The sequence below is a fragment of the Pan paniscus genome, chromosome 13 (genome assembly GCF_029289425.2).
Source record: "Pan paniscus chromosome 13, NHGRI_mPanPan1-v2.0_pri, whole genome shotgun sequence".
NCBI lineage: Eukaryota > Metazoa > Chordata > Mammalia > Primates > Hominidae > Pan > Pan paniscus.
In genome coordinates this window covers 63885860-63902080 of record NC_073262.2, presented here as the reverse complement: position 1 = coordinate 63902080, position 16221 = coordinate 63885860, and the positions used below count along the sequence as shown (strand labels likewise).

Genomic DNA, 16221 nt, shown 5'->3' with positions numbered 1-16221 from the left:
GAAATCCCAGAGCCTGACATAATTGAAATCAACTATTGTCACAATTAAGATATTATTAATATTTGCATTTTTTACTGTGTTGGCATTTAGACTGATGATGCAAAAACAATGAATAAAACTGCTGGTGCCCGAGTATGACTAAGGCCATATCAAACTGTTGTCACTGTATTCTTTAATGTCACACACTCAGTTAAAAAAAAAAAAAAACCAGCAAAAAAAGGCAGTTTCAACTAAGAATGTCCTTAATAAGGCAGTAAAAGTGATTACTTTTATTGAAACTTGATCTCAACATATTTTTAATATTTTGTGTGACAAAATGGGAAGTATACACAAAAGGACTTCTGCTGCATACTGAAGTACAATTATTGTCTTGGGGGGAAAGTACTTGTGCAACTATTTGAGTTGCAAGTAAACTGGTTACTTTTCTAATGGAATGCCATTTTTGCTTGAAAGAATGACTGACACACAAGCTATGGTTATTCAGACATTTTCTCAAAAGCAAATGAAGTTAGCCTGTCATGTTAAGGAAAGCAACAGACAAGATTTGTTGCCAATGATAAAATCTGAGCTTTCAAGTGAAAATTAAAATTTTGGAAGACCTGTACCTGTCACAGTAAGCTTGACAGATGCCCAATACTTGAAAGATTTTTCTGATGCAATCAGTGATGATGTTAAATGTGATATTAAAATATTATATAATAGGTCAACATTTGCAAGATCTACATAACTTAGTGAACCAATATTTTCCAAATGATTGATTCATGATGTTACAGAATCATACATTAGTAAAAGACATACTCAAAGTACAAGATAGACCAACAGCTTTTAATGTAGCAGAAAAGTTCATTGATACGCTTTCAGATTCCATATTGCAGCTAACATTTTAAGACACTACCAAATTTTAGTGCAGTATCAAAGACTATCCACAATCGCTAAAAATGCTATTAAAATACTCTTCCCCTTTTCAAATACAATATCTATTTGAGGCTGAATTTTCATCATACAATTCAACCAAAAAAAAAATCACAGCAGGTTGAATGTAGAAGCATTTCATAACACTGAAAAAAAAAAAAAAACCTTCAAAACAGATTTAGAGAAATTTTCTTTTTTTTTTTTTTTTTTTGAGACAAAGTCTCACGCTTGCCCAGGCTGGAGTGCAGTGGTGTGATCTTGGCTCATGCAACCTCCACCTCCTAGGTTCAAGCGATTCTCTTGCCTCAGCCTCCAGAGTAGCTGGGATTACAAGCACCCACCATCATGCCTGGCTAATTTTTGTATTCTTAGTAGAGACAGGGTTTCATCACGTTGGCCAGGCTGGTCTCAAACTCCTGACCTCAAGTGATCCACCCACCTTGGCCTCCCAAAATGTTGAGATTACAGGCGTGAGCCACTGCGCCCAGCCAGATTTTGAGAACTTTTAGGATGACAGGTTATAATAATAAGATAAACTAGATGGTTTGTGGGTGCTATAGTTTGGATACTTGTCGCCTCCAACTCTGATTTTAAAATTTGATCCCCAGTGTTGGAGGTGGGGCCTAATGGGAGGGGTCTGGGTCATGGGGGCAGATCCCTCATGAATAGAGAAATCCTGGGAGCTGTGGGGGTAAGGATGGCAGGTGAGTGAGTTCTTACTCTTTTAGCCCCTGAGAAAACTGGTTGTTAAAAAGAGTCTGCCACCTCCCCTCTCTCTCTTGCTTCCTCTCTCATCATGGGATCTTTGCAATGCTGGCTCCTCTTTGCCTTCGGCCATGAGTGGAAGCAGCCTGTGGCCCTTGCCAGATGTCAATGTCCAATCTTGAACTTTTACAGATATCAAAATCATGAGCCAAATAAACCTTTTTTCTTTATAAATCCCCAGCCTCAGGTATTCCTTTACAGCAATACAGACTAAGATGGAGGTGGACAGGGGGCTATTCCTTACCTATCAAGGTTTAGAGAACAGCCTTTCATTCCTTGGCCAAGAGAAATCAGGGCTGGATAGACTCTTATCGACTCTATTTTGTGTGCTTTGAAGACAAGTTTTAAATAAAGAGAAGTGTGAGAAAAGGGATGATAGGGGAAATAAGGAGAGAAAAGCCATACTAGAGACATTCGAATTTGCTTCTAAGTTAGGAAAGACAATTTAGAAGGTGACATATCACTTCTTATTTTCTTTTCTTCCTCAAAATTATTTCCAGTATTTTAACAAAAGCAAAAACTGTAAGATGATGTACTGAATTCAAAAACACAAACCCAGAGCAGGAAAGGGTTAGGATTAATTAATAATTTAGATTGGAAACACAGTTTCTGCAATAGAAAATTTCAATGTAATTATTAAAATGTTTTGGATATCAATATTTGTTTTCTTAAGAGTTTGTGTATCAGCCAGGCACAGTGGCACACGCCTGTAATCCCAGCACTATGGGAGGCCGAGGCAGGTGGATAATTTCAGGTCAGGCATTTGAGACTAGCCTGGCCAACATAGTGAAACCCCGTCTCTACTAAAAATACAAAAATTAGCCAGGTGTGGTGGTGTGTGCATGTAATCCCAGCTATTCGGGAGGCTGAGGCAGGAGATTCACTTGAGCCTGGGAGGTGGAGATTGCAGTGAGCCGAGATGGTGCCACTGCACCCCAGTATGGGTGACAGAATGAGACCCTGTCTCAAAAAAAAAAAAAAAAAGTTTATGTATTATGACTCTTTGGAAAAAACTGAACTTTTAATGAATAAATTGGTTGAAGATAGTTATTTTCCTTTCTAATTAACATTCTACCAGAAAGTCTATAAAAAAGGCTAGTCTCCAAAGAGGAGTAATATAGAAGCATTATATATAAAAATAGGGTATATATAATGCAGTTTCTAGAAAGAAAACCAGGAGAAGCGGTACATTTGCTTTGGACTGCAAGGCAAGGAGTACCTGAGGTACTACACACAAACACGTTTTTCTCCAGTTCTCTAAGCCCCAGCCTACATTGGCCTGTGCCATTGTACAGTGTGCATAATCACCATTTCTGTATGATAAAAGATAGAAAGATTAAACATTAAAGGAATTCAGGGGCAAATTTGTAAAAAGTTGAGTAACGAACACATGCAATTACATTTATTTCAAGTTCCTCTTTTAGAAGAGGTGCTATGTGTTTAGATGATGTAAATGAGATTTGGCTTTTCCATAGAAATCACTTAGTAGCTAAATATGTTGACTAACGGCCTAATTTTTAGCTTTTGTTCAAATGATGAAAAACATATTTATCATTTACCTATAAACCATTTTAAAGCTTTTACAATGAATATAAAACCAGGTACCTGGACAACATACAGCAACTTAACAAACAAATGTGGATTAAGGGACTTGCAACAGAAAGTGTCTGGAGTGTTGAGAGAAGCTACAGGGGCCCAAAACTCAGACGAAGATCCCTAAGTGGGCACTGCACTTGAAGTCCAGTGTATATAAGATATGAACAGTGTAAGGATGGGAATGCCATCTAAGACCTAGACCTGTGAGATTAGGATTTTATTAGCTACAGAAGATCAGAAAGCAAAACAGAGTTCAAGTTCATGTACTGCCTGCCAAAACTGCTATACATAATTGAAGGAGCAGACCATGCGTAAATGTCGCTCACTGAAGGACTGTCTATAGAATAAAGTTAAGAAAAAGGTAGAAAGCACTTTCTCCTCTGAAGCCATGATTATGTCAACTAAAAATGGTTATGGTAAATGAAATGGCTCATTCAAAACCCTCAGTTTTAGCTTTCAGTTTACATACATAATATTCTCTCCCAAGTGACCTAGAATAATTCTGGCTCTTGTCTAGAAATTATCCTTTTTCCATCAAAGTCTTGTAGAAAATTTAACTTTACTTATCTATGCACACATAACCAAGATAAAGGCAAGTAAGAACTTGTCTTCTTTTCAGTATTTGAACTTAAACTTTGGGCCCTTGATCAAGCCTACCTTAAGCTCACTGAGAATTTTAATTTTTAAATTAAGGTCCTATATGTTTTATCTGTGCCATAAAATTATAGTTAGAATTTCTTTTTTTTTTTTTAGACAGAGTTTCACTCTTGTCACCTAGGCTGGAGTGCAGTGGCGTGATCTCAGCTCACTGCAACCTCCACCTCCCGGGTTCAAGCAATTCTCCTGCTTCAGCCTCTCAAGTGGCTGGGATTACAGATGCCTGCCACCACGCCCGGCTAATTTTTGTATTTTTAGTAGAGATGGGGTTTCATTTTGTTATATAATTAGGACTTTACATTATTTTATAATGCTTGCTAATTGCTGTAGGTCTCCATATTGTCATTTCCCCAACCAGACTATATCCTTAAAGGGGATAGATGTTGTCTATTACAATACTATTGCTATTGCTGTGTTTTGTTTTTTGTATTTCTGTTAATGACTAGCAAGGCTTGGCAAATAGGAGTTCAATAACTACTTCTTGTGTAAGTGATTGACAAACGACTTTTTAGACAACAGCTTTCTTCAAATATGTCAGAGCTTCTATATTTACTTGCAATTGTCAGGTACAGCACATCTTACTGCTTGCAATTGCCAGCTCCACAGCTATATCACTGTTTATACTATTCTAAACCTAAAAAATCTTTCTTGTTCCTCAAAGCCACCATATCTGCTGATCTAATCACAATGATAGCTATATTTGAAATCTGCAAACTGTTTAACTGACATCTTTCAGTAACTGCACTCGTCATTTACTTGAGTTTTTGATTAACTCAGATGAAAAATAAAGACATGTTTAAAGAATAAATTAGAAATATATAGACATGAGAACACATAAACTCTATTTAATTAGTGAACTCATACCATGTTCACTTCATATTTTGGATCCTAGAATCTGAAATAACTTTTCAACATTCAATAATGTTAACTATTAAATCAAGACTTTAAGCCAGAAGACAGGGACAACATCTCTTTGCTCTCCAGTGGTTGGCAGTGTTAAGTATACATCATGAATTCAGAATTACTGGATAAATGAAGAAAAATAATTTACCAATATCACCAAATTTTTTGTCTTCTATATTATTGCTTTCTACATATTTTCTTGCATCAAACCACCGGAGAATTTTGTATAATTCTCCACAGGAACAAAAAGTAGCATAGAAAGATGAGGGCAAACAATTTCTGTCAAAACCTAGACACTCAAGATAGTATTTAGTTTGGCAACCAAACTATTTCCCAGAAGCAAATTATAAAAATCTCATTTCTGAGATTATATAAGTGACACAGTACATTACCATCCTGGTTTTTAAAAAAGTGAATTAAACTGACAATTTATAGTTTTGTATTTTTATAGAATGCCTTTATATTTGTTACACAAATACAAAACTTGTTATTTAAATAGTAACTGCTAACATGGACATAAGTTACTATGTCTGAAAATGGTGTTCTGTAAACAAGAGATGAATAGTCTTTGTCAAGAATAATTGTGTGCATTTTTGTTATCTGATTTCCTATCTGCATTTTCAGTTTTTAACATTATAAAAAAGAATTAGTAATATGCAACAATTTCTTAGTTCTCTAAGCATTGCTATTATTCTCCTCTGGAAAGTATATTCATATTAGAATTTTTGAAATTGTTCTTAAGATGACAGGCTATGATATTTTTTCCCTTTAGGATTAATAATCACATAATTCAGGAATTTAATTCACTATTAAGTGAATATTAAGTTCCCTTACGTTTCATCAATATTTGTCATAAGGTAAATTAAGTATCAGCCCCCTTGTCTCTTGATCTTTCACATCCTCTTCTGTACACCACAATCTACAATACCTGTGTTGCTTTTAAAATATATCTATGAAACTTTGATACTTTTCCCTTCAAGGGGTGCAGCTTAATTTCTTGCCCCACTACTTAGTGACTTGCTTCTAATGAACAAAATTAAGTGGAAGTGAAGGAATGTGACTTTGAGACTACGTCACAGAGGGCACCTTTCTCTCTCTCAGATCCCTTACTTTGAGTGAAGTTAGCTATCAGTTTGTGCAGAGAGGCTCATATGGAAAGGCCTCCTGCCAACAGTCATGTGAGTGACTCATCTTGGAAGTGGATCCTCCAACCAGTTAAGCCTTCGGATGACTGCAGTCCTTGTCCACATCCTGACTTCAACATAAGAGACCCTGAGTCAGGGCCACCCAGGTAAGTCACTGGGTGAATTTCTGACCCATAGAAACTCAGGTAAATTTGTTGTTCTAAGCCCTAAGTTTTGGGGTAAGTCTGGAATAATATGATAGATAATGCAAAAGACTGTGCAAATTACTGTGGTGTACAAAAGACAAAACTAAGGTTTTCCATTAAACTGAGTATTTCCTTCCCTACTGTCTCAAGCAGAGTACTAAGGGTCATCTAATGATAGAGGCTTTGTCTTTACCTCTTTCTGTCCCTTTAGAAGTCAAAGGATTTTTGCATTCTTTTTGTGTAGCAATAACATGAATAGAGACTGAACTATAAATTTCAAGTTTCTTAAGTAAAATTTTCTAAAAGGGCCTCTTTCCCCTTCAACTATCCCTCTTGCCTCTACTTTGTGTCTCTTTTTTCCAAGGCAGCCAGAGTGGCTATTTGCCAAAATGTCCACAAGTCTTTCCCTTCTCAAACATCCTGACAAAACAAAATCCTAAACAAAACAAATAGTCTAAAGAAAACAAATCCTCAAACCACCCACCAAACAGAAGGAGGAAAGCACTGTGGGTGGCTCGTAGTGGCTTCCTTCTGTTACTGGTTCAAAGCATTTCTATTAACTTACTAATTCATTATAGAAGCTAGGCCAATTGACTGGGAATGTGATTTCTAGAAATAGGTTAGTTTTGCAGAAGACCATTAAAGTATATTAAAAATAGAATAAAAAAGAATCATACCATCACCTTAACCATTTCTCTATAATGCCTTCCAGTTCTCATCCATGTGGGTGCATACTTTTAAAAAACTGCAACAGACATGGATTTTTTTCATTGTGGAAGAAGCTTGAATATAACCATATATTCAGAGTTCTTTAGGAAAGGTTTCACCTGTATTAGCTAAAGGTGAATTATAACTCACTAAGTATAGATCAACACATAGGCCAATGGAACATATTTTAATTTCCATTGCTTGATGGGCCAGTATTTTTTCTAACATAGGCCTAATTTTTTACACTAAGCACACAGCCAACTCTCAAATATTCAATAAATCTAATTTATCCATTCTTTTACAATATATTTTCTCTTTTCTTTAATCCCTTATACGTTTAGTGCTCATTAGCACTTTGGCTAGAGATACATAAAAAAAGAGAAAGCTGAACTGCAAGACAGTTAATTTTTATTTTTATTAAATGGTTACAAAGAAAATTGAGTTGATGAGCTATTCAAAGTATAAAAATGTGGCTAAAACATAAACCTTTCCCCTATTAGTAAAGATAATTAAGAGAACTCACTGAAGTTAGGTTTATTCCTTACTTGGAGCTTTTCCTCTTACCGTCTGCCCAAAAATATAGTTATAATTGATGTAATATTATTCATTCTTTGCACACAGGCTATCTCTGAAATGATTTCTGTTACTTAAACTTAATTTCATCCCAGGTATCCAAATATATATTTCACAGATAAAATACTTAGCTTACAGAATTTAAACAAATATAATTTTTAAAAAGATTTCCATTGAAGGTCTGCTTTTGATACTTATTGACTGAAAATAAACTCTAAAACTTGCATAAATAACAAATTATCCAAATTTAAAAAAACAAAACTATTACTATATCTTAGAACTTTTCACATCATCCCTTTTGTTCTAACCAAGGTTTTATTTTCAAAACTACCTTCTACATACTTTAAACTGGAGATATTCTATTACTTTCAAAGGAATGCTATAAATTATTATTAAATTTGCAGTTAAGTAATGGCATTTGGAAGACATTGAAAGAGGAAGATTAGAAATATTGTTTATTTGAGCACTAACTTTATGTCAGTATAGTAATTCAACAATTTTATAATGTACTACAATAGGCCTAGTAAAAAAATTGCATTCCAAAAAGTCAGAATCATTGTTTCTCAATTTCCTCTTTTGCAAAATAAACCTAGTATATTTCATTGCCATGGTTTCTGTGTTTATCAGCATTTTTAGATAAATGAAAATTCGAATGGGGGTGAAGAAAACTGAATGACTCAAAGAATGGTTTAAAATAAAAATATATGTACTAAGGGGTACCAAGAGAACTTCTTATTCTAAAATTTTTATTTATAGAAAAAAGCTCTCAAAATTGGATTTCTCAGATTTGATGTTAAATAGTAAGACAGTCTTAGTTATGCAATCAGTAACTGAATAACCCTAACAAAGTGAAAATCTCCTACTTTATTTAGAAGGAAAGAAATAAATATAGCACTCTTGATTTAATTGTTCTTGTTGATGTTAAGAAACCTTATTTGCTAGGAGTTCGTATTTTATTCAAAATATGTATCGTCCCACTAAAAGCCAACTCATCTCATTAAAAATATCCTTTTCAAACTTATAAAATTTCAATGACTTATGAAAACATGGAGAAAAATATAATATACATACATATACTACTGAGTTAACAAGTGTTAACATTTTGCATACTTGCTTGGCTCTCTTCTATTAAAAAAAAAAAGCTGCAGATATAACTGCTGAAGCCCTCATTATTCCTTTCTCAGATATCACAGTCTCTTTTCTCCCCAATTCTAGAGGTGATCGTTTTTCTAAAGAAGATGTGTGCCCTTCCTGTACAGGTTTTTATACTTTTATTACATATTTGTGTTTTCACAAACATTAATGTTATGTTTTAAAAACTACATAAAGTATCCTAATTAGCCAGGCATGGCAGCATGCGCCTGTAGAATTGCTTGAACCCAGGAGGTGGAGGTTGCAGTGAGCAGAGATTGCACCACTGCACTCCAGCCTGGGTGACAGAGCAAGACTTCATTTCCAAAAAAAATCCAAAAACAAAACAAAACCAAACCAACAACAACAACAAACTACATAAAGTATTCCCATTTTATCATTTTGTAATTTCCATCTTTACTCAACATTGCTATTGAAATTTAGGCAAATTAATATATATTTAGTATATTTTAATTTTTATAAAGAGTTTCTAAAGATGGACTATTCTATTATTGGTGGATATTTAGGTTGTTTCTAACCCATGGCATGAACGTCCTTGTATATGTCTCCTTGCAGATATGTACTATTTCTTTCTGTATTACTTCAATAGAGTCTTGCTTAAGCTAGTTGGGTGTATTTTTCTTTTAAACTAAGCACAGACAATTGAAGAAAAAGCTAGAAAGCTATTATCTAATCTGTGTCTTATTATTTACCTGATTTTAATCTTTTATTTCATTGTTTATATATATACACACACACACCACACACACACATATATGTACATATGTATGTGGCATTCATTCATTAATTCATTTATTTATTTATTTAGAGATAGGGTCTCACTCTGTTACCCAAACTGGAATGCAGTGTCATGATCATGGGTCACTGCAGCAGCCTTGACTTCTTAGGCCCAAACAATCCTCCTACTGAGTAACTGGGACTGCAGGCGTGTGCCATTCTGCGTGGCTAATTTTTTCATTTTTTATAGAGATAGGGATCCCCCTATGTTGCCCAGGCTGGTCTCAAACTGCTGAGCTCAAGTGATCCTCCCTCCTTGGCCTCCCAAAGTGTTTGAATTACAGGAGTGAGTCACTGTGCCCAGCCCTATTTCTTTGTTAAATCTTTTCTTTGTTGAAATGCTTGTGATGTAGAAAAACGGTCAGTAGGAAATACAAAACCTCAGCCTTTATTTTACTTGAAAATAGTTCTTCTATTTAGAAATATTTAAGCCACATATTTGTATATATGGAACTTCTGTTTGGAATTCCAGCAGTAGATCACTTCAGAAAAATAAAATGAGGAAGCTATGTCACGCATCAGCATTTAAATGCTGCTTTCTGCAGAAGCAATGTCTACCTTTGGTAGTTTTTCTCTTGCTATTCCTGAAATCACTTTATCTTGTGGCTGATCAACAGTCAAATTATTCTTTCTTGTTTCACTGTCTTCAAGCAGAGGAACACAGCCATAATTGTTATCTGCAAGACAAAAACCTCTTGGACATTAGCAGAAAACCCTTATTTTTGGTACCACCTGAAAAAGCAAAAAATAATACAAACTCAAAACCATAAAGAGAATACATTTTAAGGTAGGAGTTTTAGAAAATTCTTTAGGTAATAGTTACTTTGACAAGTTGTCCATTTATATTTTTTCCTTCCCACTAAACAAACACACAAAACCCCTGCTCTCCAAAAGCCAGCAGTATGTAAAATATGCAGAATTTAGAAAACTAGAAATATGCTCTTTGCATCTGTCAGCAACAATTCAACTTTTATATTCACATTTTCAGGTATGCGTTTCTTATTTAAGACAATTATTTGTATTATGACTCCATGCTTATTATGGGAAAATTAGAAAATGCAGACAGCCAAAAAGAATAAAAAGTAAATGCTACCCAAATTTTTATCACCTGTGAATTATTCCAGTTAATATTTTGGTTTATATATTCTATCAGAATTCTTCTTTTCCTATACATATAAATTCACACAAGAATCACCTTTTTCTGCATAAATGAAAAATAACACTTATTTATGTATCCTGCTTTGTTCATTTTGCTATATATCGTCAACATATTCTTACAAGTTAATACCTATTATCATCACTTTTCTTGGCTACATAGCTATTCATATAGATCAGTGTAACTACTGAATATTTATTTCTAGCTTTCCATGATTAGACATTATACTGTGATACACATCCTCGCATATATATTTTTGAGTACCTGAACAAATATTTTCTTATGATATAGTCTTAGGACTTGAGTTTTTGGTTCAAAAGGCATAGATGTTTTCAAAAGCTTTTGCTGCTATTTACTGGCAAATTGCTTTTTAGGAAGTTTTATAAACTTAGAATTCTACCATATAGTATAGTATATGTGAAAGTCCACTTTCCCATATCCTGCAAGTGTTCATTTAAATAAACATAACATATAACTGTACCACAGTTATAATATCAAAACTATTGAGAAACAACGAAGGAATAAAATAGAAAAACTCAACTTACACCCTTCTTTTCACCAAGAGGTTCTAGAAATACATAAAAAATTAACATGAACATACCTTGAGTGGAATTCACAAGAAGTAACTGAGATTTTAGCTTGTCAATAATAGTCTGTTGAAGTGACAGCTGTTCCTGTTGTTCACGTATTCTCTGCTCATAGTTCTCAGTCTGCTGACATAAAAACCAGTTAGCCTGATATTCACTGATAGACATGAACATATATTTACCATCCATTGATAATATAAATAGATATGAGTTGCCCACATTGTCATTTTGCAGGTATTGTGATTTATGAGATACAAACTGGCTCCAGGAATGTACTTGTAATTGTTACAAACATCAGTGATTTAAGACACTTAAAGCACCGTAGAAGTTTTAAAGATTAACTTATTTAAAGACATTTCAGTCAAGGATTCAATCTATGATTTCCTGATCCTTCAGTAAGGATCAAAACTGTAATTTAGCATTTATTTCTTAATGGAAAAAAAAAAGCACAAATGATACAACAGATGCTATATTAAAGTGATTCTTTAAAAATACATACTAACTTAAAAAATTAAGATTTTGTGTCTTTCAAATAAACACACTTCTAAATTTATTTTTAGAGTACACAAACACTAAGGAAGTGTTGATACAAATCAAAGGGACAAATGCAAATTATAAAATTATACTGACCAGAAACTTCTCCACTAAGTTTTAAGAAATTAAGAGAATATAGTTGACCTTTGGTGTCTTAAATGCCAGTTTCCCTTATATTGTTAATCCATTCATTTTGCTATGTTATTGCAGTGACTGTGAGAATAAAGCAATGAAAAAAGACACAAGTTTGTACTGAGGAATACAGATGCTGCAAACATTCAAGCAAATTTGAAACTGTTGTATCACAATTACCAAATCAGTACAGTCTTAAAAGCGTATCACCAAACAATAACAGAGAACTCTTTTTTTAACCAATTTCTATCCCTGGAGGGATAAATAAATAATGACTAAGTTGCAAATTCCTTGAAATATAAAATGAAAATGAAGTTCTAATAATCTCAGAATGATCTTCAGTAGATACTAGATATTTCACTTTAAACTGATTCTTAAAGTTCAAAATTAGTGAAGCTCTATTATTTTCAGAGACCAATAAACTTAAAAATTTTAATAAATTACATAGCTGTTCATAGATTAGCAAATATAAATTAGCTTAAGAAATTAAAGCTTGGGAGGCTGAGGTAGGTGGATCACGAGGTCAGGAGATTGAGACCATCCTGGTTAACACAGTGAAACCCCATCTCCACTAAAAATACAAAAAATTAGCCAGGCGTGGTGGCAGGCACCTGTAGTCCCAGCTACTTGGGAGGCTGAGGCAGGAGAATGATGTGAACCCGGGAGGCGGAGCTTGCAGTGAGCCAAGATCACACCACTGCACTCCAGCCTGGGCAACAGATCCAGACTCTGTCTCAAAAAAAAAAAAAAAAAAAAAGAAATTAGAGCTAAATACTACATTTTCCCAAATAAAAGGTAAACTTTTATAAGTAATACACTCCAAATATGAATAACTGACAAAGCTGATAAGCAACCCATGTGGTACATTGTCTTTGCATATTGCCTAAAGGCAGTCTTACATAGTTTCACATTCCCCACAGAATTCATATGGATTAAGTAACTTATACATAGGAGATGTTCAGTATATGTTCACTGAAAAATTTAAAAAGGAAATACGGATTCCAATTACATTTTATTATTGTGAACAGAAGAATGAATCATGTGGGTCTACCTGAAGTGCATGTCCAATGAATACGTCTCAGAACTGATCACTGATACCCAAGTCTAGTCTAGGGCCTGGCTTCCCAGGATAAGACATCTTATTCCTGTATAAATTCACACCCAACCCCCTAGAAACAGTGTGGTAAGCTGACTGAATGAAGGATCCAAAAATCTACAGCAAATTCTAAATACCTTAGATTTACTTGGGCTACAGAGCACCACCAGGGCTGAAGAATCAGCAAACAAGTTACAGTCTTCTCTATATATTTCTGCGCTAATTAAAGCTTTCTCCAAGAACTCAAAGTTCTTCACAAACATCAATCAATAAGTACCTATTTTTTCACTTTATTTTGATAGGTATATACATTATACTGTCCAGAGATTAAGTAACCAGTCCAAAAAACTTAGCAAGTTAGAGATAGGCGCAGAATAAATGCCTATGTTATTCAAGTCTCTCTGTCTTTTTTTCCCACCTTAATGAAGAAACCATATATTTTCTTTTGAAACCAACTCAGAAAGCTTCTGCCAGTTAATTTTTATCTTCTATTCTCTGGCTTAAAAAACATACTTTAGCACATCTGCATATAAGATATTACAATAAATAAATAATCCTGAAAATGTATTCAATAGCTAAGAAAAATTAATGGATCAATGGCTATTTCAAATTGAAGTTTTAACTACTTCTTAAGCTACTTAATAAAGTATTATAAAGGTCGAGCAAAGTCTACAATAATTTTAAAAACCAACACTCTGAAAGTATAGTAAGGGAAACAGAACAGCAAGAGTCCATGTTTTCCTCCTACACTTTTCACATACTTGTATTTAGCAGTTATAATATTCTAGTCTAATTGTCTAATGTCTGATTTCCCTCTAGACTGAACTCCTCAAGGGTAGAGAGTATTTCCTCCTGATATCTCCAGAGTATTACAGAGTGCCTGGCACATATTAGGATGCTCAGTAAATATTAGTTGAATAAACAAACTAATTAACTTGTTAAAGAAATATCAGAGTTGAGCATCCCATGCTGCTGCTCTGCCTCTGGAGTAGCCATTCTTTTATTCCTTTACTTTCTTAATAAACTTGCTTTCACTTAAAAAAAAAATCAGAGGAACAGATATGCTTTTAGAAATGATCTGAAGGAATGGAGGAATGCTTTTGCTTATATTTCTCTAAGGGAAACACTAAAAACAGAAACAAGGTCAGTAGGTAAATACGACAAAGGGAAACTAAGTTTGAGAAAATGGATGCAAAAGATAGGTAATGTTTGAAGATTCTTTTTTTTTAAAAAGGGAAGCTTATACCATTAGAAAAAAGGTAGTAATTTCAGAAAATGCATATTCAGAAAAAAGTATAAAGATTTTGACCACAGACTATGAGAGGGAAAGTCCAAAAGGAAACATTACATCAAACTGGGAAATAACCAGTAGAACTTGGTTTATTTGCTATTTGGAAAGTAAATGAAACTAGTCTTTTTTTTTCATTTGATTAAATGCTTTTGTTCACAGAACATATCTGCCTAAACTTAAAACCAGAAAAGTCCTTTTACAAGGTCAGATTATTGTTGCATACTCATAGTATTTTTTTAAAATACAATTACAAAGCAAGTACATTCTAGCACTATCAAAGACCCCACGAAACAGAAAACTCACTAACAACCACATTGAAAATGTACAACAGCAATGTCTTGTCAACACTTCTGTACAGAGCACAGACATGACAGCTAAAACAGACAGAAGAGAAGATGCTTTTGACAGCCAGTGTGTGTGAATGATTCTTTGAGTCAGATGGCAGCAACAAGTTACCAACTAGGAGATCTGCATGACAACTAACCATCCATCTGTATCAAACACCATCTGGCCAAGATGACTCTGGCTTCTGTGTATTTGACACTCCTTCCAATTTCAAAGACTAGCAAAACAAGTGGTCTACCAGCATCTAAAGAGGTAAACAGGTACTTAGGTACTTGTGCTATAAGGTACTTTGTTTTTTATTTTATTATTATGTTATTTGTATGGAGACAGGGTCTTACTATGCTGCCCAGGCTGGTCTCAAACTCCTGGGCTCAAGTGATCCTCCCACCTTGGCCTCCCAAAGTGCTGGGATTACAGGCATGAGCCACCATGCCTGGCCCATAAGGTTAACTTTGTATTCTTTCTTAGTGTTCAAAAGTAAAACTTAAAACACTGGTGATCAAATATAGCACACGTCCTAAATTTATCAAAAATGGTTGCCCATACTCTGGATTATGATAAGCAAAGCAAAAAGTTTATTTTAAAAATTGCCCTTTTATCCAGGCAAAATTTCAATATTTCCTCTTCAAAACTAAGGCAGCATATTTCCTATAATTTTCTGTAGATAGATGTTTAAATTTTCATGAGTATCATAAATATTAAAATAGAGTTCCATAAATTGAATTGTTTCCTATTGCTGGTATTGAACATTTTTTTTTTTTGTATTTTCCAAGGCACTTATTTCTTACATAGGGGAAAAACAGTTTAAGTGCCCTTAAGTTATCTATAATATCCTAAGTCAAACATTTCTTCTCATCCTCAATAATTAATTGCAATATTCTCAAAAATATCACTGCTTTCCTCCAATGATTTATTAAGGAATTTAATAAATGTTGAGTGGATTGAAAAAAAAATGAAATAGTCCCAATTTAAAAACCTTTCAAATTATTCCAAGGTTAATAAAGAGAATGAAAGATTTACTAAAGGATTTGCGTGGCTACCACAAATGCTCTCCATAGGAAGCTCTACAGTTCATGAAGGAAGATAATTAAATATTAATTATCCTAATACATAGCACTTTAGATAGAAACTAATTAGACACAATCTAATTAAAATACATCTTGAAATTTTGGTAAGCTAAGAATCAACTTCAATTTTGAGTTTTCTTTAAATAGTATGAGATCAAATAGGATCAGCAACCCAGAGATCCTGGCTTACACAAGTCTTTCTTCAACCATTTTCTGCCTACTAGGTTATAAGCCCTGTATGTTCCCACCCTCCAGTACCAAGATTTATCTAGAAGATCTGCAATTTGACAGATCAGATTTCCAATCTAATTATCTACTTTTAGGTGACAGTGCTGCCACCAATTTCTCAGCATGCCAAATGGTAAACTATGACAAACTATTCTTATTTTACAATCCTGTGTTTCGGTCCTGATTAATTTACTTGCCTCTTTGAGCCTTTGGTTTCTTCCTCTGTAAATGAAAATTATACTTACCTGAAGGATTGAAAGACACAGAATATATAAAGTATTTGTCTCGCGATATGCTCATTGGAAATATTAGTTCCTGTTTTTAACAATGAGCAAGGTATCTAAATAATATCCAAAGCCGTGGGAGTGAGGCCAATGCAGAGAGTCACCATCAGGGCAATTCCTAGTGGAGT

At 34.1% G+C, this 16221-nt stretch overlaps 1 protein-coding gene across 2 annotated transcripts in view; it reads right to left on the bottom strand.

Annotated features, from left to right (window-relative positions):
- Window positions 1-16221, bottom strand: part of TANK (TRAF family member associated NFKB activator) — a 75841-nt gene that overhangs the window by 21453 nt on the left and 38167 nt on the right. For both annotated transcript variants that reach the window (XM_055108672.2, XM_008974418.5), the window contains 2 exons: window positions 11131-11239; window positions 9932-10050 (listed from right to left, as the gene is read on the bottom strand). In XM_055108672.2, the coding sequence (XP_054964647.1) occupies window positions 9932-10050; window positions 11131-11239 (228 nt within the window). The remainder of the gene's footprint in view (window positions 1-9931; window positions 10051-11130; window positions 11240-16221) is intronic.